This window comes from Amblyomma maculatum, chromosome 11 (assembly GCF_055883805.1).
Source record: "Amblyomma maculatum isolate TAMU_Amacu chromosome 11, ASM5588380v1, whole genome shotgun sequence".
Taxonomy (NCBI): domain Eukaryota; kingdom Metazoa; phylum Arthropoda; class Arachnida; order Ixodida; family Ixodidae; genus Amblyomma; species Amblyomma maculatum.
In genome coordinates this window covers 20,848,428-20,875,669 of record NC_139354.1, presented here as the reverse complement: position 1 = coordinate 20,875,669, position 27,242 = coordinate 20,848,428, and the positions used below count along the sequence as shown (strand labels likewise).

Here is a 27,242-nt window from a genome sequence, read left to right as displayed (position 1 = left end):
GACCACGGGATCGTGGGTCAGACACGCAACTCCTATGCAACCGAGACACATCCGTTCTTCTACAAAGCAGTATGCGATGCCAACAAGCCTGTAGATGCTCGTTAAAGGGCGCATCGTACTACTGAGGTGAATTTAAGTGGTCCCCGTGTTTTTGGCGTCACAGTTATCCTGTTAGCGTTTATTTTTATCCTAATGGTTTATCTCAAACAAAGGCGAACGCCATCTGCGTGTAAAAATTGCACCGAAGTTCCGGCTGGCAAAGCTGTTGGTGTCATTGGTCTCATTAAACTCACCGAACAGCAACGCGATAACAGAGCCGAGCGTGGTATTTGCGGCAAATGGATGCAAGGGAAAACGATATGGCGGAATCCATGACTGTGTCATGGATTTTGTCAGAGCCATTCGTAGAGCATGTGCTAATCTACTACATTTCATATCGCCGTACATCATGCGGGGATGATAGCACCTGACTACTCGCAAATTTCACCTGAATTTAAAACTTTTCTCATAAGCCCAATTGCTTAATTGATTCAATTGGTCGTTATTATTCGTAGATCATATGTTTTACGTTATATATATATATATATATATATTGTTACGCCACTGACGACGATGAATAATTGTGATATATATATATATATATATATATATATATATATATATATATATATATATATATAGGCAGATCAATTAAGGGGAAATGAGGGTACTCGTTATAATACATGAAGGAAAGAAGCCAACAGTCGGAAGAGCACCGGACGCTTTATTCGGAGGTCGTGGGTTCGGTTCCCACCATCGGCACGTTGCATTTTCTTCAACTTTGTGTGTAATTATCTTTCCCATAAATAGATTACATCACTAATTTCTGTGATTATCCAAGTAAACAATTAAAAAAAAAACATTAAGTACCATCCCCAACGCTTTCCTTGGCCTCGCCGACTGTTGGCTTCTTTCCTTCATATATATATATAAAGAGAGAGAGAGAGAGAGAGAGAGAGAGATGGTTTGCTTGTTACTAATGGGCCAGAGTTAAATTCAAACAGGATGTCGCACAACTTTCGCAATTATCTATTTTATTCCAACAGTTTCGGACGGTGGACCGTCCTTCTCCAGGGTAGAATTCTACCCTGGAGAAGCATATATATATGATTTGCGTCTGCATTTAATGTCACAATATACACAATGTATCAGGCGGTGATGATAATGTCACAAAAACCAGAAATAAAATTTAACCGGGTTTAGCATCATAAGGCCTAACTATGATGCAATACCAGAACTATATCGCAGAAAATCCCGCTGTTTTCAATCGGCAAGTATGAAAATATTTATGAACCGATGTGTAGCACATATAAGAAGCGTTAGTTGGACGTATCCTTAAAATATAGCACACCGCAGAGGGAATGGTATGTAGTGGAAACGGCCTGACTGATTGGAAGTTCATAATAAATCATTTGTTCTTTAACAAAAGCTTCATTGATTCTGCGTGACGAATAGGAATGAGGACGAGAGTACATAGCTAGTGAACGAACCTGTTATGGCGAGCTCACTAGGTGTGTCATGAATGTCACTAAGGCCAGTGCCGTGAAATGTTTGCGTTTCATCCTCCCTCCTAACAGCATTAAATTTTGCCTGCGTAGCATAGGACAACTGTTCTCTGCTCTTTGCGAGGGTCTTTTTTAACCGTCAACAATACTCTGATCTTGGTGCTACTTTTACTCCCATATGTGGGAAGCTTGAATTTCGAGAGAGTAAAATGTAACGAATTTGTTTCGACATCAAAGGACCAGGCATGCATTCAAGTGGGGCGAGATGTGGGGGTCATAACTCCCCTCGCAACCAAATAATATCACCCCTTCCTTCATTTCTCCATTCCAGTTCAAAATAACTCTAAACTTTGTCGAGATTGTCCTTAGTAATTTTTCTTCGACGGGCCCTTTTCATCCTGTACCACTCGTGACCTAGCTCTGGTAAAGAGCCTCGGTTAAAATAGTGCTGGGATCGCGTTCTTATTGCTTGCAAAACATTTCTCAGAAGTGGAAACGATGTAAGCGGGCTGAATACTGAAACAACTGTAGGCTCTAAGGAATAGATCCTACAGGTGGCTAAAACACGTGTGAAGTAACCGCGACAGAAAGTATTCCGCTCTTAAAGGTTTTTTGGTTAGCTAAATTAAAAGATGACATTATTTTGAAGCATCAGACTTGGCACAGTCAAGTATCAAAAACCTATTAAGTCAATTGTTCAGCGGCGTAATACACATGCCGCGTGCTTTGGCCCATAATTAGCAAATGCTGCTTTTTTTTTTTTTTTTTTAGTTGTGTAGTGCTATATTGTGATTTTCGAGCGACTGAATAAGCCGTCGGAACAACACAAAAATACGCATTGTCTGCGCCACGAGGTCGACGTTAGCGCGTAACCTAAGAAAAAGACCTAATGAAATAGCGAGGAAAGCCGATAATAGAGAGAGACAAAGGTGCGAAAGAGAGAGTAGGGACAACAATGGACGGAAAGTGTCACACGGCTCAAAAATGAAAGTGGTCTGGCAACTACACATAGCGGTCTTGTCGTCTGCTCGTCGCGCGCTCGCATTTCATCGTCTGCTCGTACGCGATACCGACCCCATTGCTTTCCCCTCCTCTCCCGCCACCTGTCCTGCGAAGGACGGCACCAACCAAGCCTCGGGCAATAGTCGTCAGGCGTCGCATGACCGTGGTGTGGTGGTGGCGTTCACGAGGAAAGGGTGCGAGGAAGAAAGAGAGCGAGACCGCCGGCGGCGGCTAGTGACCGTTCTACTGGGAAACGAAGAAAGAAAGAACGGATGTCCAGCTCATCATCACACGTGCCTCAGAACACGGCGACGGGGTAGTCCCACGTGCGTCCTCAGCACTGCCTTCGACGTCTCAACTTCTCGTCGTGACGACAGTGTTTCTTCCCGCGCTGAAGAGGGGGAAAAAGAGAAAAGGCTCACCCCTGCATATCGGCTCCAAGTGGCGGAGGAAAGTGTTGGCTGGCTCGCTCTCCGACAGTGTCACGTATGTGATACCGCGACACCATCGCTGAACGAGCGAGCGAAGCGGACGGAAGTCCACCGCACTTTTGGATTATGGAGACATCGACTGGTGAGCCCCATTTTCAAATCGATATAAAAATAATTCGTCAAGATTTATTTTTAGCACCAATTGCAAATTTGTTTTACAGAGCTAGTTCACTTACCTTGAAACACACGCTCTCGCGAAAACGGAAAATAATTTTTTAATGACCGTGCTTTTTTTAACGATGTCTGGAGACTTGAAATGGTATAGCAGGCTTTGCCAGTAGTTTATCGGTCTTCCCACATGTTTTAGTTAGATTTTCCGGAGATTTCTTGACTCCGTTTGAAAGCAGACATTTTTTATTTCCTTCTACATTGATTTTTTCTAGAACTGTAGCTTGGGTGTTCATACATTCTGTAACCGCATCCCAGAAAACATATAAGTAGTATTTGTTGAAAATCGAAAATGGACTTCACGTCTACGTCGATCGCTAGGCGAACTTTGTCGGGATATACTTCAAGCACTGCAGACGTCTGTGAGTGAAAAAAATTGTCTCGACCGCCTGAATATATTTAAAGTGCACAATACTGCACAGCACCCAGATACATTTCGCTTTTCGCCTTGTCGTGACGCTGGGGCTATGTCGACCCGGCCTTCACTTGGTAGCGTGCAGAGACTCGGGGTTGAAGAAGGACTGAATCTTCGAAGTTGGTGAAATATGTACAAGCAGGTTTACTGGCACTTTGAGAAAACGTATTTACAAGAATATTTACATGAAAAAGAAGGGTACATCAGCAAAATGACAAGCGTTAAGAGTTCATAGCGAGAAGCGACTGGATGAGCCGTTTACCCAGGGCCCAGAGCGACATTTCGTGCTCTGCAGCGTCCTTAAAAACCCCCTATGTCCAGCCCCTCTCTGAAGATGCTGACCAACCAAATCCAGGGCACGCCCCTCAGGTATCGGCATCCAATCGAACACATCACTGCACTGATGGTCTGAAGCACTGACTGGTCCGGCATTCATTCGTTGGGCGTGATCACTTGTTGGCGGGAAAAGCTTGGGAACGGCGAGGAGAGGAGGTACATTTCTATTCTTCAGCAAAGAAACCACAGGCTGGTTCTGACAAAGGGGTTTTACTTCTCAGAAACCCGAGTGCACGTGGCGCCGCATAGGGCTCCCAACATGGTCCCTTTTCGACAATTGCAAATCTTTCCTGCATTCCCGGGAAATCACTTAATGGCCGTATGAGTCATGCTCCTTTCTTGTCCTGCACGTCAGCGGACATGTCACTCTGTCGTCTCCTTTGAAAAGTAGACATTCCTCACTGGACGATAGCCCTTCTCGACTGGAAGGGTGAACAAAAGAAAGCACTTCCTGCTATTTCCCTCAGGGGGACGTTTCTTTGTGTTTTTCCAGACGTTCTCTTGACAAGGTCAATTTGGCATTTGCAGGTTGTCCACAAAGCAAAACATGCTTACAAAACAGGATTCCTGGAAACAGGCTCACTTAGAGCCATTGGACCATCACCACATATTCACAAAACTTATCCATGCCCACAGGCGAACAATAGAGCGCGCAATTGCGGATGCTTGGTCGTAACAGCCTCCTCCCCCGCCAGAAGAGACTCGGAGGGCAGCAGCCGCAGCTGCTGCATGAAGAGACGACTTAATGGCCTGCACGTGAACGCTTGAAGCTCGCTGTTGCTTGTCGCGTTGTCTTGATTGTTGTAGGCCAAATTGCTCGAGCTGTCTGAAACTCAACCACATGTCTAAACAAGCACTCGGCTCCCGTCTGAAGAGACCAGGTCAAAAGAAAACTGCCATTGTTGTTCGAGAAAAGCCCACTCTCAAGACGTTCAGGACCCACGTATTCCTAGAAAACCAAACGTGCTGCTTTACATAGTCACACATATACAAGCGCACGAAAAAAAAAAAAAAAAAACCTGATTATCAATTTGGATACATGGTGAGGAACATCTCGGACCGCTTAGAAAGAGCGGCTAAGCGCGTCCGCATTCCCATTTAACTTCCCCTTTTTGTATCTTATTTCAAAATTGTACTGCTGTAAAATCAAGCTCCACCTAAGAAGGCGACTGTTCTTCGATGTCGCAGTTTGCAGCCAAGCCAGGGGACAATGGTCCGTCTCTACGGTGAATTTGGCCCCTCCAAGATAGCACTGCAATTTTTGAATGGCCCATACAATGCAAGCGCACTCTTTCTCTGACGCGCAATAAGCTCTCTCTCTAGAACTCAGTTTTCTGCTCAGGTAGAGCACGGGGTGCTCATTACCGTCGTCATCTCTCTGGCAGAGAACAGCACCTAACCCTCGATCACTGGCATCACACTGGACCGTGAATTCTCGGGCATAGTCTGGAGCTCGCAATACCGGACGGCTAATCAGCACAGCCTTCAGGTTTACGAAGGAGGCTCCCTTTTGTTCGTCCCAGACTACATTTGTCGGTTCTGTCTTGCGGAGAGCGTCGGTCAGAGGGCTAGCCAAAGCTGAATAGTTAGGGATGTAGTGATTGTAGTACCCAGTCAGACCCAGGAATGCTCGAATTTCCGTCTTCGTGCTCGGCCGCGGGTAGTCTGCTACCGCAGAAATCTTAATCTCGCTGGGTTTCCTGAAACCTTGACCTACATTGTGACCCAAGTAGTCCACGGTCGCCCTTGCCAGGCAACATTTCTCGGCCTTTACGGTTAGTCCAGCTTGACGCAAAAGGCTCAGTACAGCTCTTAGATGTACCATATGGTCCGCCCATGAGTCGGAAAAAACCGCAATGTCATCTAAATAAGGCACCGCGAATGTTTCACACCCATTTAAAACCCTATCCATGAGTCGGGAAAAACAAAATGGAGCATTTTTGAGCCCGAAACTCATCATTGTTGGCTGGTAGCTGCCCGTCGGAGTGACGAAAGCCGCGTATCTGCTGGCGCGTTCAGTGAGCGGTACTTGCCAATATCCTCGAGTAAGGTCCAGCGTAGTCACATATGCCGCTCTACTGACCTGTTCTACTCTCTCCTCAATATTCGGAATAGGATACACTTGATCCCTGGTGAGAGAATTTAGCTTTCGGTAGTCTACCACAGGCCTAGGGTCTTTACCTGGAGCTTCTACTAAGATCATAGGCGAAGCATAATCGCTTTCCGAGGGTTTTATTACTCCCAATTCCAGCATGCGAGTTACTTCCCTATCCAGAATTTCTCTTTGCCTTGGAGAAAATCGGTAGCACCTTGATCGCACTGGCACGTCTGAAGTCAGCTCAATATCGTGCTCAGTCAAATCAGTTCTGCCTGGCCTGTCCACGAAGCAGGCCTCAAACTCTGTTATTATTTCGCCCAGATCGGACAGCTGGGATTTCTTTAGTTCTCCTCTCTGCTCTGTCTTTCTGAGAGGCTCCTGAGCGTTGCTTCCTTTTCCGCTGAGGCAAATCAAGTTATCCCCCATCTCCTCGGGAAGGTTTAACGTTAGATTTACCACGGTTTGCTCCATAGCTAAGTCCTCTCGGTTTTCACTTAAAAGTCTCGTTAGATTACTAGACGCTGGCGGCAAGAGGTTACTCCCAAGGACGTCCTCATTCCGCGTCTCATCAAGCTCACTTTCAAGTTGACATATCTGAGATGCCTCGCTCTCAAAGTTTTCTGACCTGCTATCTTCCGCATTTACCACTGTTTTAACTGCCGTTTCCTCCGCTGTGGATTTTTCTGGAATGAGCAGTGTAGCTAGTTCTCGCGCCTTTGAACGTGTTAAGGCTGGCACAACTCTGTCTCCGAAAAGGATGCCCCTCTTTCGCAGTAGCATATCCGATTTGTTGGAGAACAAATACGGATAGCACTTAGGAAGCTTTCCTGAAACGGCAGCCTCGGTTGTTAATTCGCCGAAAGGGCCCTCGATGACCACGTTCGCGATCGGCAAGCACACACTCTGTTCCTCAACTACCTGTCGGATCCATGCACACTGTCCTGTATAGTCGGAAGGCGATACATACGCCGGATGGACAACATCCATCGTTGCGGCCGAATCGCGCAGTACCTTGCAAGGCTTCCCGTTGACTACTAGGTCATGCAGGTAGGGTTCTAAAAGCTGCATATTTTCATCGCAGTCCCTGACATACGAGAAAGCAATCTTTTCTTTACGGCAGTTGACGGCAATGTGACCCTGCTCATTACACTTAAAGCATGTGAGCGGCTTCCTAGCCCCAAGCTTGTTCTTTGTGTTCTGCGCGTTGGTCACTTCCCCACTTTTCTCACTGCCGTCCTTTCTAGGGCGTTTGCCTGAAGAAGCCTTCCTTTCTTCGTTTGCAAATCTAGCAAAGTGCCTTTTCTGACGGTTATTTACACTGAACTTGGGATTGCGGGGCCTATCCACTGCTGGGTTGCTGAATTGTCGGCGCGAAGCATACTCCTCAATAAGTTCGGCAGCTTCAGTTGCCGACTTAATTTCGCCTCGGTCCTGTAACCAATTTCTTTCTTTTTCTGGGAGGCAGTTATAAAACTGCTCCAAAAGAATTCGCTCGACTACAGCGTCCCTATCACTGTAGGAATCTGTGCTCTTTAGCCACTCGCCCAAATTTACTCTTAAATTGTACAGGAATTCAGGGTAACTCTCGTCCCTGGACTTAGTAGCTTTCCGAAAACGTTGTCTGAACGCCTCGGCGCTAAGCCTATACTTTCTCAGAAGGCAAGCTTTGACCTTCTCGTAGTTGTCCGCGTCCTCCTTGCTTAGCCGCGCGACAACCTCCGCTGCCTCGCAGGGCAGAACCGTCAATAATCTCTGAGACCAAGTGTCTCGCTGGAAGGACAGTTTTTCGCAAGTTCGCTCAAAGTTAGCCAGATACAGACCGATATCCCCTGATATCACATATGGCTGCATGTACTTTGACATCTTGAAATCTGCCTCCTTGTTGAGACGAGGTACCGCTAGCTGGGGACAATCGCCCGACCTCTTGCTCAACTCTAGTTCTAATTTCCGGAGCTCAATTTCTTGGTCCAGCTTTTTTGCTTCTCTTTCACGCTTCTTTTCCTCTTTTTCCCACTCACGTTCGCGCTCACGCCTCTTTTCCTCTTTTTCCCGCTCTTTCTGCTGTCTGAGCTGCTCCTTTTTTTGGGCGATGAGGTTCCATGCTTCACTGAGCTCCTCATCATCGGCTCCCAAATCTGTGATTGCCTTTATAATCAAAGGTTTTCGTGCCAAACCACTTGTATCAATTCCCAATTCCTCACACAATTGCAACAGTTCCGGTTTCTGCAGCTTTTGTAGGTCCATGATCGCTCCGAGTGTCGGCTACTTCCAAAACAACTGTGCAAACTACCAAACCTAAAGGCGTTTCCACACTCTTTTTACCAGTTCTAAAATCTAACCCTGTTCCAGAACCTGGTCCACATCAGAAGAAAAGCCAAGCACTCACCCACACATGCGATCGATGTTCCGAGCTGCCCTCTTGTTGGCCGATTGTTGCTCCTGCTTGTTGCTTGAGATGCCACCTCCGATCACAAGGTGTTGTGGCTTGTAGCTTCAGATCCACCTCCAATCACCAGATGTTGTGGCTTGTAGATCCAGATCCCAACGCTGGGCACCAGTCGTTGTGCTTGTAGATTCAGATCCTACCGCTGATCACCAGTTGTCGGGGCTTTACCCCACCGCTGCCACCAGTTGTCGTGACGCTGGGGCTATGTCGACCCGGCCTTCACTTGGTAGCGTGCAGAGACTCGGGGTTGAAGAAGGACTGAATCTTCGAAGTTGGTGAAATATGTACAAGCAGGTTTACTGGCACTTTGAGAAAACGTATTTACAAGAATATTTACATGAAAAAGAAGGGTACATCAGCAAAATGACAAGCGTTAAGAGTTCATAGCGAGAAGCGACTGGATGAGCCGTTTACCCAGGGCCCAGAGCGACATTTCGTGCTCTGCAGCGTCCTTAAAAACCCCCTATGTCCAGCCCCTCTCTGAAGATGCTGACCAACCAAATCCAGGGCACGCCCCTCAGGTATCGGCATCCAATCGAACACATCACTGCACTGATGGTCTGAAGCACTGACTGGTCCGGCATTCATTCGTTGGGCGTGATCACTTGTTGGCGGGAAAAGCTTGGGAACGGCGAGGAGAGGAGGTACATTTCTATTCTTCAGCAAAGAAACCACAGGCTGGTTCTGACAAAGGGGTTTTACTTCTCAGAAACCCGAGTGCACGTGGCGCCGCATAGGGCTCCCAACATGGTCCCTTTTCGACAATTGCAAATCTTTCCTGCATTCCCGGGAAATCACTTAATGGCCGTATGAGTCATGCTCCTTTCTTGTCCTGCACGTCAGCGGACATGTCACTCTGTCGTCTCCTTTGAAAAGTAGACATTCCTCACTGGACGATAGCCCTTCTCGACTGGAAGGGTGAACAAAAGAAAGCACTTCCTGCTATTTCCCTCAGGGGGACGTTTCTTTGTGTTTTTCCAGACGTTCTCTTGACAAGGTCAATTTGGCATTTGCAGGTTGTCCACAAAGCAAAACATGCTTACAAAACAGGATTCCTGGAAACAGGCTCACTTAGAGCCATTGGACCATCACCACATATTCACAAAACTTATCCATGCCCACAGGCGAACAATAGAGCGCGCAATTGCGGATGCTTGGTCGTAACAGCCTCCATTATACCAGTGATGGTCGAGATCCGTTAGAGGAGTAGTCGCCGTTCGAATACTAATCAAGTGTTACGCATCGTATTCGAAATGCACAGTCATGTAACTCTCTGAGTACTCTTTTACAGTTCCATTACAGCGACCTGAGACCTACATTTGCATAGACCCCTGAATGCGTCCAAAAAACTCGAAGACGCTGAATCGGAGGCCTCACAGTGAACAAAGTCGCAAGCATGGAACTTTGCGGCAGCCATGCATAGATATTCCTCTAAACTTCTGTCAGACGTCTAAATACATCTGTGACGTCTAATTTAATCGAAGGATCATAAAGGTTCTAATTCAGACAAACCTTTTTCTCTCTGTCTCTCTCTCTCTCTCCTACCGTGATCTGATCTGGGGAATTTTCTTGCCTTCGGTCAAAAGTACCTGGACAGTCTTCTTATTAATATAGCCTGCAGTAGCTGATCATTTTTATTTGGTTTAGTCGAAGTGGCAGATATTACCTACTACTGACCAGTTTCCGAGCATGTATCGCCGAAGCAGTCCGGCCTTTTTATAGTCAAGAACTACTACAAGTAAAGCGGTCAAGAAAGAAGCCTTCAGAGCGAATTCAATTTGATATGTAGGAGCTGCGGTAAGCTTATACAGGGGCTTCAGCCTCAGTCACGGTCGATAAAAAAAGATGTTTGGTTTGGTTTGTGGGGTTTAACGTCCCAAAGCGACTCAGGCTATTAGAGGCGCTATAGTGGAGGACTCCGGAAATTTCGACCACCTGGGGTTCTTTAACATGCACTAACATCGGAAAGAACACAGGCGCCTTCCTTTAGGTCGCAGCCAGCGGGGCAGGGATTAGATCCCGCATTTTTGGACGCAGAAGTCAAGTGTCCTAACCACTGCACTACCGCGACAAAGAAAGGAAGGAAAAAGTTTGTATCTCGCACAGCTTGATCAGGAACACATTACGAAACAGCGCCGCCAGAAAGGATATACGAAGAAATAGTAATCCGAATTACACCAGCCGTTTCCCCGGGCGCCAAAATGACAACTTCCATAACGGTCGTTATGTAGGCCACCGGTCCTCGAGCGGGGGAAAAGAAATCCCATTCAAAACGCCACGGCAGGAATCACTGCCAGGATAAGGAAGCTGGAGGCATCGTCGCGGAGAATGCACAGTAAAAAAAAAAAAACGAATAGAAAAGCGTGCACCTTCGCTGCCTTTCCTTTTTCCTACAGACGCGCCGCACCGGCGGCAAAATTGAGCCCCGCGCGAACGCACGCGCAGACGATTCACGTTTCCTGCTTAGTTTCGTATTCAGCCGCCACACGCTCTTTGCGTCGCAACCGAGCAGCAGACGACGTACGTATATGCGTAGCAAACAACCGCAGAAGACGGTGCGCGCGCCAATTCCGCATCGCCTGCATGCATGCCAAGCAGTGGCCGCGGCGTAGAGTCACCGGGTAACATGCTGGTATGGCTTCAAGTCTTCTTCCGCTTTCTGCTCGTCCTGCTGGGGTTCAAGACTGTTCGACGGGCTACCAGTAGGCGGCGTGCCCGTGAGTCCTTCAACACTCTTAAATAACCGGTCGCCATCTTAGTTTTCCCCCTCTCTCTCTATTCACTTTCGGTTTCATCTGCCTTGAGTTGCGTTCATTTCCGCATAGGGCAGTTGCTGGACCTCCAATACTTCGCCGCAGCGCTGCAGAAGCTGAGAGAAGCTCGAAAGTGCCGCCTACAACTGTTTTTGCTTAGGGTGGGGCTAAACTTATACTCTCAAGGCAACTAAGTAGTAGACAGTAAACCAAGTTACCTAGCAAATCTATAAATTAATTTTTGCTTTCAAACACAAAGCCATTTGCAGACGCTACTGCTTAGAGAAATCTTCAAAACGTCGCTTATCGTAGTTTATCATTCTGGTAGTGTCTTAATCGATGTGTTAAATTAGCTCAACAGTTGGTCAGTTGATTTGACAGACTCAGCGAATAGTCGATTGAAAAACTTGACGTCGACTTAAACCAGATCATCTGGAGCGTAGGTTTCTCAGCGAATAGTCGATTGATAAACTTGACGTCGACTTAAACCAGATCATCTGGAGCGTAGGTTTCTCAGCGAATAGTCGATTGATAAACTTGACGTCGACTTAAACCAGATCATCTGGAGCGTAGGTTTCTCAGCGAATAGTCGATTGATAAACTTGACGTCGACTTAAACCAGATCATCTGGAGCGTAGGTTTCTCAGCGAATAGTCGATTGATAAACTTGACGTCGACTTAAACCAGATCATCTGGAGCGTAGGTTTCTCAGCGAATAGTCGATTGATAAACTTGACGTCGACTTAAACCAGATCATCTGGAGCGTAGGTTTCTCAGCGAATAGTCAATTGAAAAACTTGACGTCGACTTAAACCAGATCATCTGGAGCGTAGGTTTCTCAGCGAATAGTCGATTGATAAACTTGACGTCGACTTAAACCAGATCATCTGGAGCGTAGGTTTCTCAGCGAATAGTCGATTGATAAACTTGACGTCGACTTAAACCAGATCATCTGGAGCGTAGGTTTCTCAGCGAATAGTCGATTGATAAACTTGACGTCGACTTAAACCAGATCATCTGGAGCGTAGGTTTCTCAGCGAATAGTCGATTGATAAACTTGACGTCGACTTAAACCAGATCATCTGGAGCGTAGGTTTCTCAGCGAATAGTCGATTGAAAAACTTGACGTCGACTTAAACCAGATCATCTGGAGCGTAGGTTTCTCAGCGAATAGTCGATTGATAAACTTGACGTCGACTTAAACCAGATCATCTGGAGCGTAGGTTTCTCAGCGAATAGTCGATTGAAAAACTTGACGTCGACTTAAACCAGATCATCTGGAGCGTAGGTTTCTCAGCGAATAGTCGATTGATAAACTTGACGTCGACTTAAACCAGATCATCTGGAGCGTAGGTTTCTCAGCGAATAGTCGATTGATAAACTTGACGTCGACTTAAACCAGATCATCTGGAGCGTAGGTTTCTCAGCGAATAGTCGATTGATAAACTTGACGTCGACTTAAACCAGATCATCTGGAGCGTAGGTTTCTCAGCGAATAGTCGATTGATAAACTTGACGTCGACTTAAACCAGATCATCTGGAGCGTAGGTTTCTCAGCGAATAGTCGATTGATAAACTTGACGTCGACTTAAACCAGATCATCTGGAGCGTAGGTTTCTCAGCGAATAGTCGATTGATAAACTTGACGTCGACTTAAACCAGATCATCTGGAGCGTAGGTTTCTCAGCGAATAGTCGATTGATAAACTTGACGTCGACTTAAACCAGATCATCTGGAGCGTAGGTTTCTGTCGGCCGGTGTGCTTCGACAGCCGTTCAGTAAACTTGATACACTGTCAGTTTACCTCACTCAATGAGAATTTGGCTACTTTTAAACCAATCACCGACTCAATACGACTGACGTAAAGACGAATCGGATTGTCTTCTCACTTGAGTCGACCCCATTAGCAATAAACTCCAGTAGCCTTTAAAGAGATGTTTTTCAACAGTTAGCCCAACAAAGCTAGCTATTCACTCAGTGGACTTTCCGTATTGCTTGACTCAACTAAGCAGCATACTATCATACGTCATTTTGTATCGATACAATTGGAAAACTGTCAGATAAGTGTGGTTCTCGCAACTCAAATAGCGTAGACTTCTCCCAGCCAGCTTAGTTGTCTCAGTATATTCGTATATATAACAGGCAAAGCGTTGGGGAGATAATCGGAGTTCATATAGGAGCGCATTCTGTTCAACAGAAAGCCAACAACCCTTCGAGTCCAACAGAGTACAAGGAGATAACATATTTTCAAATAAAATCTCTAATTCGCTTCCTTTGTTCAAATGTAGACGAAGCGAAGGAAAAACGGAGGAATCAAACACGTGGGGATCGAACCCTAGACCTCCGCACGTCGCGCATGCGGTGCGCTCCACCTCCGAGGACGAAGCTTTGCTATGAATGGCTCTCGTACCACTGCACGCAACTATACCGGAGCAGTTTGTTAAAGATGAAAGTCCACGCACGCAGTGCAATTAGGCGTCCTTCGTGGGCAGTTGTTCCCTTCGCTTTCTCGTCCTTTGAGTTCAAATGACGCGTGGTGCGTCTATTGTGCAGCACGCAATTAACTTCATTACCTTGCGCGTACAAGACACACACTTCCCACGGCCCATTTGTGCCAAGTATTTTCTTTAATTCTAAATTGTTTTGCTATTTCCTCTTCGTTATTATTTTTTTTTTTTCTTAAACAAGCTGCCCGAGATCGGGGGCGTCCAGAGTGGTGCAGTTAGTATGAACTCTGCTAGCATAGCCACACTTGTCGCCAGTCATAACACTACTCAAACTTCGACCACTAACACTAAGGCGCAATAGAGAGCGAGGAAAGAATATAACTTCAGCATTAGCATTGCTTCACTGATAAATTTTCTTGAAGGAGTAGTCAGAGTTTTCTGAACGTTAAAAACCCCAGGCGATCAAAGCTAATCCGATGTCGTCCGCTAGATGGACTGGACCACACCTGTCTTTGACTCAAACATGAATTAAAGAATTTCGAATAATTCATCTACAAAAAAGTTTCTCTGTGTCAATGAAGGTGTGTACAGTACACCATTGAGTTGAGTTTATAGGTCAGCTTAAGAACACGCCTTCCCTCGTCAACCTTCGCGTCTCTATATATACGCGTTGCCTTGCGAGGCTCATTAAAATAATTCTTTATAGTGTCGCCGAACCCGTTTCTTAGTTATCAATTACGTTAATCGACGCCTTGTGCGTACTTGACAGTACAGGTACGGCCCAGACGCCGAAGAAAGCCCCCTACCGGCATTACGCGAGTTTGAGGCACCGAGAGACGTTCGAGATAAGCTAGCAGTCCGTGCACATCACCACGTTCTCGGCAGACCTTGGTGTGGATCGGCATTGATAAATCGAGAAATCCGAGCCGCGCGCACATGGTAGCTCATTGGAAAAGAACCGCTTCAGCCCTGGTGACTATGCTTGGGATGCCTGCGTGGCAAGCGTTTTCGAAAGAAAGCTTATCCTTGAAAGAAACCATTGCGTTGAACGCGCGAAATTCAGCACTCGATCTCGCAAAGCGAAAAGTACATTGACATTCTAAACTTGAAATACAAACACAAGTACAAACAAGACCACCTTTCTTGAATTGACATTTTAATTTGGAAGCCCGAATAAACAAGTCCAGCTTTCCTTGACATTAATTTTAACTGCACGAAAACCATGGCATATTGTAGGGTACTAATAAGGGAGTAATTACTAATTGTCATCCACCCGAGCGCAGCTATACGGCTACAAAGGAAAGCTATACAGCTTTCTCAGAAACTTCGTAGTTAAAGAAAAATTCGTCCTGATAAGGGGACCGAACCCGGCACCACCGCCTTTCCGGTACAGTCGCTCTACCGACTGAGCTAACCAGGACGGCTAGCAGTCTACTCCACCTTGGGGGTTTCCCCTAAAAAATATTTGACCAATTGTAGGGTACTGTTAGGAATTGTTTATGGAAATGAACCTTCCGATGAGAATCAAACTATATTTATTTTTTGGTTTGGTTTGGTTTGTGGGGTTTAACGTTCCAAAGCAACTCAGGCTATGAGAGACGCCGTAGTGGAAGACTCCGGAAATTTCGACCACCTGGGGTTCTTTAACGTGCACTGACAACGCACTGCACACGGGCGCCTTGCTTTTCGCCTCCATCGAAAAGCTGCCGCTGAGGCCGGATATTTATTTTTTAATTTGCCTTTCGCTCGCATCGAGTAGTTAAGACTTCACCTTTACAGTTATGACTTACTGCACCAGTAAGGAAAGTTTACGTCCGACAGAAAAAAGAAATAAAAAACTACGAGCTTCTCAAGGGGAGATCTGAAGAGATAGTAACTGTTGTAGCGGAATTTCACGATATGCGAAAAGTTGCGTTCGTAAACAGATCCCCATTGAAAAATGCGATTTTCAAGCATGGCTGTGTTTCCATACGCGTCCACACTTTCGCTTTCGCGTGCTCACAATTTCTACCCGATGGAGGCGAAACGAAGGGGCGTCCGTGTGCTGTGCGATGTCAGCGCACGTTAAAGATCCCCAGGTGGTCGAAATTACTCCGTAACCCTCCACTACGGCTCCTCTTTCTTTCTTTCCACTTTCATTCCCACCTTCTCCCTTCCCTTACGACGTGGTTCAGGCGTCCACAGGGCAAGTGTGGCAGATACTGCGCCTTTACCTTCATCTGAACCAATCATCATAATCATCATCATAATCATCATCATCATCATCACCATCATCATCACCACCATCATCATCATCATCATCATTATTATTATTATTATTATTATTATTATTATTATTATTATTATTATTATTATTATTATTATTATTATTATTATTATTATTATTATTATTATTATTATTATTCCACTGACGCAACCTTCTTACTGGCTGTGCTTCTGTTGCCAAGAATGAGAGCTTTCTATGTCTTTGGTTCCGTTCACCTCAATAGGTGGTATTCTATAGAGACACGGACATTATACTGCTTGCCGGGTGTGGGGCATGGAGATCAGATGTTTGGGCTCCGACGTTTTTACATTGGACGCCGTTGAAGGCAGAGCTGGGAGTGCCCTGCCCTTTGTAGCTGTCAGTGTATAACTTTTCCCGTTGAATTACCGCTGTACTCAACGCATTAGTCATTCGAACGTATCTGAACTTGACCGAGTATACTTCAACTTGAGTTGGAAGGTACGTTTTGAAGACTGACCCCATCTCTGCATCTCTTCGTAAAGAGGTACTTCACACATCTTTACTTCATAAAAAGGTGAAGAAATTGAGGTAATCGGGCTTACTAAGCATGGCGTTGGTCCATTTCATGTGGCATTGCGCAAGGGAGGCTGATAACTCCGTAAGTACTCCTACTTCTATTCCCTGGCCTGAGCTGTCGGTGCGTCATATATACTCCCCAACCTGGGTGACAACCAGTGGTTTCTGCTTCGGACGCGCATCCTTATTAGTGAAGCTTAGGTGCCACTCGACGGTTAAATCTAAGGAAAAAGTATTTCCCGCTTAAACAGGCAACGCAGTGCGTCAGAAAACTAAATTCAGTTTTAGGACGCCAAATAACAAAAGCACTAGGATTTTTTTTTTTCTGTAGGCTGCTACTTTTTTACGCTGCTAAAAATCTTCCCAATGGTAGAAAATTTCAACTTTAAAGTACTAAAATTTTTCATTACGTAAATACCCATGATGGACATGACGCTTCGTAAGCAAAATAATGTAATTTCATTAGTAGTGAAGGAGTGAGTCTGCATGATTATGTTGCACAAAGTCCATTTCTTTGAGAAATGGCGTCTATTGCGTCCGCTGTAAAAATAAAGCCAGTTGCGCAATGAAGAGTGCTATATTTGTAAAATCAAAGAGATAACATGCTGTCGTTAGCACACGCTCAAAAATGCGTGCATATTAGTTGTGTACGCAGTTGAGAGCATAGCGTCTTGAAACGTTATTATGTAAGCCTAACGGCACTATAAACTTCATTTTCCATGGCCAAAAAAGTGCATGATAGGTATTTCATCACAAATGGCTGCAGCGAAATTTTTTAAAGCTGGCTTCATTAACACCGAAGATATCGGAGACAAAAAATAACTCTCCTCTTCTCTCACCTAAGCTCAAGTCTGTGCAGGAAGAATGAAAGTATGCACGTCCCGACTCGGCCCGGGTCGCCACGCCCCGTGCTACGTACGTCATTGGGGCGCGCCCAATAAGCCCAAAGGCTCGCCCAAATTTCCTACTCTACATCAACGCTGGGGCGCCTTTGAGTACAGGTGCTGATGGGCGTCGCCCTAATCAGCTCCGAGGTGCAATTTCGAGAAAACATTTGGAAATACATTTTCAAATACATGTAACACTTGTAACATAGATGTAACATTTTTAAATACATTTAAACACATTTGCACACGCAAAAAGCTTGTAAATGTTTTACTTGAATACTTACAAAGACCATACTTCCAGAATTTCTGCGTTAGAATATAACCATCAAACTACATTATAATATGACCACGTGTCCATCAAACGACTTGCAAGTTGATCAGTTCCATACGTTGCACAACCATGCATGTGACGTAGGCACTATGAGTGAGTGCGGTATTTTAAAATTTGAGAGGTGCGAATATTATAAAGCTTGAAACATGAATCGAATATTATACATCTGATTTCCACATTTGAGTTCTGACAGCTAAGGCGCATGGCTTGACCAGAAGCATTCACAGAAGGGTCAGTTTTTTTTTTGTTTTTTTTTAGCAGGGAAAAGAATTATGGTTCTGCAAACTACGTTAGTTATCTCCACTACGTCAGAGTCAGTTCGCGATTATCGGGAAATAGTAATTCTTTTCTTATTGACATGCAGTTCTTGCTTCTCCGGGCATGCCAATGCCGGCCCCACGTGACTCCATCGACGCCAGTAAAACGTGCAACCTACGTTTATGTGGGGGCTGGTCGCTTTTATGGAGCTTCATAACTTCCACGTGACCCTCCCTCCTGCCATTTTCTTTCTCCGTGTTGCGACCTTACTGGTCCAAGTTCTGCCATTGACATTTAGGATCTCTGGTTCATTCTTAAACAACGTGTGGTACTGCATAATGTGAGAATGAAAATACTAATTAACCTGAGCGAATGCGTCACTGTCCTTTCAGCCCCTGTACAGTGTGTATTCACAGTGCGTTCTGCAGCAGCTTGCTACCCAACTATACAGTACGACATTGCAACTGCCTGTAATAGACTAACGAACAAAGCTGTTAGTTGTATGTATGCAGGGTGTAAGGTATATGCTAGCCACACATACAATGTGGTCGCGGCGACTTGGCGTGCACTGCGTGCTTTTACCCTCCAGCAAGGTCGAGCGACCTTGGAGCTCGTTGCGCACACAGAAACCGGTGCCCGACAAGGAAAAGGCGAGACATAATGGAACCTCTTCGCGCTGCTACGAGCGCGAAGAAAGGGTCACGAAAGATGTGCGCTTGCCCCCCCCCCCCCCCCCCCAACTTCGTTTTTATTCCGTGCCATTCCTTGTCCATCGACGACCCGTGTCCGTCTCGACGAGCCGCCGGCTTCCTTTTGCTGTAGGCGAGGTTTAAAATTATGGCTTACAAAACAGTCGCACGACACTGCGGGGGAAAAAACTGAGGTTGCCTTAGCGAGGACTCTTTAGCGATAGATGGTAAAGCTCCAGCAGCATAAATTCACTTGAGAAAGTTTTGTGAGCGTAGCAATACCTGCGTCTGGAAGCAAGACGGTTTAGTGTACTTTGTGACTCTTTGCATTCTAAACACCCATAATCATAGAAGGGAGTAAGAGGGGAGTAATATGTCCTCTTGCGCACTCCTCGTAATAAGAGGGGAATAATGTGTCCTCTTCCGCACTCCTCGTAGTAAGAGGGGAGTAATGTCCTCCTGTGCACTCCTCGTAGGATCAGAATGTGCTCCCCAAGTACTAGGATATATTTCGACCACTGAATTTGCAGGTTGGTATACTACTGGTAACAGAGGCATATTCCCACCTCAAATCGCACTAACTTGATGTTTTTAGCAATAAATTTCTGAAATACATTTCTTGGTTAGTATGTCCAGAAGCAACAAGTATTAGCAGCTTTAATTATAATGCGTAACTTTCCTTTGTTATCTTGCAACGTTTGCGACCGCTCAAGAGCTTTTTCAAATAAAGCATTGGCGGTGTTGACATCAGTGTTCAGCATGCGCACATATTTTCGCTGATTAAGTGTGGTGCATTACATTGGATTGGATTAGTACTGAGGCTTCCCTTTTTGCCAGGTGGACCAGCAACGTCATAGCCAAGTCAATTCCCTACTGTGACGAAGTCTGTCTCACCGTAGCGCAACGCCACAAATACTGTTTATCTAGTCAGCCTTATCCAGTTCTCAAGGCGTCGTTTGGTTGTCTCCACAGCCACAGCCCTCTCATCCCGCTGTGTCGCATCACTGTCCACCGCAGCGTCTCCTTGCGGCTGTCCAGACGTGAACCCCAGACGTGAACAAGCCTTGGCAGGTTTGTAAGGAAAGCGTGGTTTAGGAAAAGGCTATCTAAACGAAATAACGAATGAATAACTAGATGCAAATTCGCTACGCAGAAAGCAAGAGATAAAAAGACAAGAAGGGGCAGTTTACAAAAGAAGAAAAAACAAGATTAGTAAGAAGTAAACAAAAGGCCGAAGCAGGCCCAGCAAAGCGCTACACAAAAGCTAGCTTCACAATTTCATTCGAGGCTCAAATACGATGAATGGCTTCAATTAACATTTTCTGAATTCTATATTTTTGCTTCGCTTATACTGAACTCTCATATAGCAACTCCTTTTCATTTGAGTGACCCCGATAGGAACATGAATAGGTATAATTCTATCGTGACTCAATAGAAAACCATTATGCAGCGCATTTTTGTAGCGACACAATATAATATATTCAAGAGATTTGAGTATGTCATGTTTGAACAAGGCAAGGGACAATCTGCACAGTATACTGAACAATTGAATGTAAGCATGGTAGCCACGAAACAAAAAGTTAATACCGTGTAAGGTGCTAGAACCTACGCAGGGACACGAACTTAATGGTGCATTTACGGTTCTGTAACTCACACTCTTCAGAAATCTTCACGGTACATACATGTACCCTTTTAATGGGTGCGGTGCTGCTTGCTGCACTCATTAAAAGGGTGCGTCTGTACTTCAATGCAATCCTTCTGGGTGGTGTGACACCCAGGCACAGAAAGGATACGTTTTTGTTTACAGTGCATGGTCGAAACTAAGTCGGATCCCCTCCTCTCCAGAAGCTCGCGTAAAGGTTGGAGACCGCGCGAGCAAGTTTTATGATGGCGGTCAAAACAGAATCGAAATGGGGTTTGGTCAAGCACTCATGAATTATCGCTCGCAATGGTGTATACAACATAGGCACATAATTGAATACATATTTGAGCGAATTGGGGCTGCAAAGTTTTTTCTCAGCGATTCGCAAATTCCTTCACTTTCTCTTATAGGACATATCACAAAATATATTACAGTGCGATGTAGCATCATATCGCTTGAAGACAAAATTAAATTTAGTGGTAGCTTAAGATTCGGCTAAAAGAGTGAAGTGCACTCTTTTTTTTTTTTTCCTCTTTTACTGTACGCTATTGATGTGCTCTACACATTCTACTACGTCATGTACACCACTGCACATAACACATAGCACTGCACATAGCGTAAAGTGGCAGAATTTATAGTGCTGGGGATCGAAAGAGTCGATGGCGCCGAAAGATCACGCTACACATGTGCTGCACCGGCTTTTTCTTTTTCGTTTATAGCGTTCAGTGCACTGCTCTGCACTGCACCCTGTGTAGCACATGTGTAGCACATGTGTAGCGCATGTAGCCTGTGTAGTACATGTGTAGCGTGATCTTTCGGCGCCTGTATCGACTCTTTCAATCCTCAGCACTAGAAACTGTGCCACGTTACGCTATAGAACTGTGTACCCCCGTTACAGGAGCCGCTTGGGGAAGTTTTTCATTCGGACCTTGCTCTGAATTGTTGACCTAATTTTCAGAATCTGAAATCATTATTTCGGACGGACGCCGAAATAATGGCTTGGTTTTAAAAATTACTGATACAGTTTACACTCGTTACCTCGAAAAATAATTGTTGGTCCCCAATGAAGACGCCAGACGAAGGTTACCAAATGGGTTGAGAAATCGAAGTAAGCGGCCCTGCAAGCAAAAACTTCTTCAACATGGCGGCGTGTCTCGGTTTTCCATCGGTCGATCGATCGAAAGCCTACCGATCGACCACTGATCAATCGTTCTTATTTAACATGCACTGAACACCCATTTCAGCACGTGCGCACTGCAACCACTGCAGCACAAATGAAGAAGTGAAAAAAAAAAAAAAAAAGACCTAGTATACATTACATAGAGAGACGTACGGCAAGCAAATAAAGGCTAGCCGATAGCAAAAAAAAAAAAAAGTTATGACAGCTGAAACGAAGGTATCGTATAGGTGGAAGACCTAAAGAGCAGTATTTACATCTACGCATCGCACAGAAAAGCTCTCGAAGGAATTATACTAAAAAACAACTTTCGTGTAAAAACAAATGGTCGGATCAAGCGTACAAAAATATACAACGATCAGCACACTGGATACAAAAACAATCAAACATCAATACTCAGCTTCAGGGTAAGGAGATCAAAGCAAACGTGCACAGGAAACAGGCGTAGGAAATGAGTGGTATTTATGGGGGCTTAACGTAACAATAACGATTTCTATAAAGGCCAGCTTCAAATCAATGGCAAAAAGCAAATAAAGAGGAGCATCGCGTGGAAATCGCTTTTCCCCTGTCAACCTCTGTACACCTGAAAGGTTTGGGGCTTTGTTTTATATGTGTGTTTCTTTTCCTTTTATCATACCGAGAACAAGCCAGGCGCGAATCCACAGCTGCGCTCTTCCCGTTCTCAAAACCTGTCCACCGTCACTATACATTCCGTGAACCGCGGCGTCGTGGATGTTCGCGTACGTTGTTGACTTTGTGGCCGTGCGGTGCAGCAAATTTGGCCTTCAGAGCGTGGTTAAAGTAACAGCTAGGTGATGCCTCTCAAACGTCTCAAGCATATGAATGTAAGTGGAGTGCCTGACTGGTCAATTTCACGAAAGCGGAATATTTGTAGTGACACTGAGTCTGACTAGTGGCAAGGCTAGGAGATTAGAGGTGGTAGGCGCGCGGTGATGCAGTTACAAACCAGCCCGACGTACGAAGACCTGTGATTGCATTACCGATAGCGCAGCTTTGTCCAAAATGGCGCCGTGACTATACGGTCAATTGCCGTCGCAAGGTTGGATCAAAAAACCACATTCCCAAACATATTTCATAGCAGAAACTGCGAACCAAGTCAGGGAAAAGGCTTTTGTTTCTTGGACACCCAATGGGTATGCAGAATAAACAACAGTTGAAGTTGGGTCCCAGAACGAATGATGGAATAGATGATGGGAACGAAATAATTTTTGTTGCATGCAAAGCCCATGTGGCCCGATCCTTTTATGCGATTGCGGGGTAGATTCCTAGTGAAGTAAGGGCTATAGAGAATTACATTTGGTGTGTCGAGGTTAGAGAAAATGTGAGGTCGAGTTGTTTCCGTGGTTGGTGCGGTAGAAGGCCAACCGTGACGATCGCCCATGGAATAGACTCATTTTGGCCTTCCATTAAAAGGCACTATATTTGTTGTCGATCATGATGATTATGATGTTGATTGCCATTATTGGGGAAATTTGCGTGTCACCAATGTGCGGCTTGCCCGGGATCGCCGGCTCGCTTTCACGTGACGCGCGATCCCCGGACGAAAATCGCTCCCATCGCCGCACATCAGCAAGCAAAAAAAAAAAAAAATGTTTTCGTGGGACACAGTATGCATATCAAATGTATACATGTTGCGCAGTTTGCTGCTTTGAAACCCATTTCACTGTGGTGACGGTTTTGTCGAGGAGCACCTGTGCCTACACTGCGCACCTATATGTAAGTTTATATATGCGTATACGGTCCGGAATGCCCTTCACTCTTGGCCGCTCTTTGTTTCAAAGGTGGGCGGGAATTTTGCAGGTATAGCGCCTGTATAGGTCGCCTAAACACCACCATGAATAGCTATAGCTCCAAATATCGTAGCAGCTTCTCAGAGAGATCTGGGAATTAACTATTATAGCGTGTAAACGGAGAGGGGCAAAAACACCTGGTGGAGGCGATACATATCACACTGAACATTTTACACCTTTTTAGGTGTGAAAAGGGTGAGCGACTGTCCCCAGGCTAACATCTTACATGAATAGCTATAGCTCCAAATATATCGTAGTAGCTTCTCAGAGAGATCTGGGAATTAACTATTATAGCGTGTAAACGGAGAGGGGCAAAAACACCTGGTGGAGGCGATACATATCACACTGAACATTTTACACCTTTTTAGGTATAAAAATGGTGATCGACTGTCCCCAGGTTAACATCTTACATGAAAAACGGGAAGGCAAGGGCAAGGCTCGGCGCTTAATAATGAGGGGTTTCCGGTTAGCTAACCTGAGTTATGTGAAATGGAAGAGGGGCGTATAAAAAGATGCAAAAGAGAGAAATGCGGTCGCTAAAATGTGCTGTATCAGTGTCCTGAGCACTGTGAGGGCTGCCGCGTGCTGCGGCCTCAACAGAACATAGCACTTGTTTTACGACGCCAAACAAATGACATCTGCATAACGAAGAATGCTCCACGGAGAAGCAGTGCTGCTCTACTCATAGTGTGTTCGTCCGGGGAAAGCATTACTCCTTTTTAGTGCGCAGGCATGCCCAGCTTTCTGGGACATGTACTACTCACGCCATCTACCGGCAGGTGGCGGCGACAGGGTGCGTTACTTATTGGGAACGGGTACAAAAAAAAAAATACGTAGAACGTGAACACAACATTCGATGAGCATAGCAAAGAAAGCTTTGTGGCGGCGTGTATGCGGCGACCATTTCGAAATTACTCCGTACACCTCCGCTAAGGCGTCCCTCAGAGCCTGAGTCACTTTGGGACGTTAATCCCCATAAACCAAATCAAACCATTTCCTTTTATTCACGCCAACAACGTCATTTTGAAGCGGTAAAAGCTAAGAAAATACACGTCAGATAACAGATGCGTATAAGAGAGTTTTAAGGCAATATCCAAGTGCCCAGGTATACTGACGTGAAAAGCGTTTTCTCTGATATTCCCTTGTAGAATATTGATTATACATGATCTAGACATTCAAATATCGAAAGTAACGCACAAAATATCAGGTCACATGTTTGATTTCAAGTGCATTCGTTCATCTAAAGGTAAGAACAGGGCATTAGCCGAAACTTTAGATATGGCAGAACAGAATCATCGTGCCGAGAACAGCTGTATGAACCATATTATGTCGCAACATCCTCCCACATGTCCCTGTCATACACTTCGCTGTAAATAATAATAAAAATGATCGTGTATATCTTAATAATAGAAAACAATAAAAATTAAAAAAAAAAAAAGGTGCGCCGGCCTCAGAAGTGTGTTCGTCGGGCGTTCAAACGGCGACGGCCAGGAATAAAAGGACAGGCGACGGATTAAGTGCGCGAAAGGATGGAAGAAATTACAGTAATAAGGAATATTATCCAAAGTTCTTAAACCTATAGATGTACACCAAAACAGGTTAACAAATGTACAGGCAGGATAAAAATGTGCGAAATAAATAAGTGCACCCCTAGCTACACTGCAGATGAAAAAGTGGAAAATATAAAAACATAGAATTCACTCCAATGAATAAAGCAAAATCATAGGCCTTCAATGCCGCTTTGGGTAAAGCATATCCCGTATATTCAGTCCACACTCGGAAATTCAAACTGGCATGAAAACTGAACATGTGTTATGAATCAACGAAGTTCGAACTATAAGGAGCATTTCTATAGTATAGTTAATGTAGGCAATCTGATACCTTCAGTTCGACCGAACCGATTGTTCGAATTAACCGAGTTCCGATAAAGCCCCTCTGTACATGGTTCTAATCGGTGATAACCGCTAGTTAGTCCCGAGATCGCGATCTTCTTTCCAGAGTCGTCCATGTTGCTTGGTGGCGGAAAACACGTCCTTCGATAGGAGGCGCAGGCCACGCTGGAAATACGGAGAGGGTGTGATGAGCGAAGAGAAGGAAGAGATCGCTTGGAGACAGGGGAGCAAGGGTGGCCCATTATACCCCTCGCGCAAGGCTTTTCACACCACGATTTTGTCGATGCTGCGCGCTATCGCGCGACGAAAAAGAATACGTTCGCTTTTTTTGCTGCGCACATGCGTTTTGTCGCGGGAAGGCCGACAGTCGCTGTGAACTGGACGTCATCCAAAGGACGTTTTCTCGGCGATGTATCTGTGCTGTCTGTGCTGGGAACGAATCACGGGGCTATAGCTAGGCCGCAGTTATCGTGTGACGTAACGTCGACTAATTAGGCTGCGGAAGGTTTAGATAGTACCGCTGACTATAAGGCAGAATGAGATTAGTGAACAAGCTCAAGTTGAGGATATTTTAATGGAACTCAGAAGGAGAAATCGCCTTGGGACAGCGCGATGAGCTCAGATACCAGATATTCTTTCATGTGTTAACAGGGCGGACACCATGTCAAGAGAAGAGTCAGCCGTTGAGGTAAAGCGTGTGCTAGGACCATTTGGGATCAATGAGAGAGGCCTTATTTTTTATTTTTTCGCAACCGTTGGCAGCTGCCTGGCTGGTTTGGTGCGAAGAGACTCGATGACATCACAAATATGGAATCTTATGATCGCCTTCTGAACCAACGATAATGGAGCATTCCCAGGCCAACTGGATACATCCGGGGATAGGTGAGAATGTGCCACGGGGGAGGGGGGGGGGGGAGGGGGGCGTGATACGGTAAATATGAGTATGAACATCACACACACACACACACACACACACACACACACACACACACACACACACACACACACACACACACACACACACACACACACACACACACACACACACACACACACACACACACACACACACACACACACACACACACACACACACACACACACACACACACACACACACACACACACACACACACACACACACACACACACACACACACACACACACACACACACACACACACACACACACACACACACACACACACACACACACACACACACACACACACACACACACACACACACACACACACACACACACACACAGACACACACACACGAACCGCTGTTTTGTTTTATTCGGATTGCTGCTGTATATCAACTAGCCCATCAAACCATAACCACGCCGTCTGGATCAGTCAATCGATCTGGAGGTCGGAAGGGTTACAAGGTTTGGTTTGGTTTATCGGGTTCAGCGTCCCAAAGCGACTCAGGCTATTAGAGACGCCGTAGTGACGGTCTCCGGAAATTTCGACCACCTGGAGTGCTTTAACGTGCAATGACATCGCACAGTAGAGGGGCGCCTTTCTTTTCATCTCCATAGAAAAGCGGCCGCGTGGCCCGGATTCGATCCCGAATCCTTGGGTATAGCAGTCGAGCGCCCTAACCACTACACCACTGTGGCAAGGCTAAGGGTTAAAGGGATGTAGCATTTATTCGTGCGCGTAGCAAAAAAAAAAAAAAAAAAATTAAAAGGAAATGTGAGAATTCTTGACTTTTGGCTTGGTATACTTTATAGGGTATCTTCAGCGAACCGCCAAATATACAGAGGCGCTAGCTGTTTCCTTGTGGTAGAGGGAAAACCCTCCAGCATCAGTGCCGCTTTCCGAAGAGGAAGCTTGATTCCGTAGTAAACCGCAAATACAGTTATGTTCTTTTTTTTTTTTCGTTACAACCGGTAATTCGCTATGGACATATACATGCACGTTTATAACTCTCCCGGTTTCCATGGCCATCCACGCGTTGTTTTTGTCGCATTCATTGCCTGGTTATATTGTCCTTTGGGGCGATACATCGCCCCAAAGGTTGGCACCATTCCAGCCTTGCCTT

General features: G+C 45.5%; 1 protein-coding gene across 6 annotated transcripts in view; it reads left to right on the top strand.

The window, feature by feature from the left end:
• The window catches only part of ACC (acetyl-CoA carboxylase), an 86,010-nt gene that overhangs the window by 3,211 nt on the left and 55,557 nt on the right, over positions 1–27,242 (top strand). The window contains exon 1 of one of the 6 annotated variants that reach the window (XM_084584810.1): positions 3,099–3,119. The exons of the other annotated variants lie outside the window; for them this stretch is intronic. Coding sequence (XP_084440936.1) covers positions 3,104–3,119 — 16 coding nt within the window. The 5' untranslated portion in view covers positions 3,099–3,103. Of the gene's footprint in view, positions 1–3,098; positions 3,120–27,242 lie in introns of those variants that run through there. 6 annotated transcript variants of the gene reach the window in all.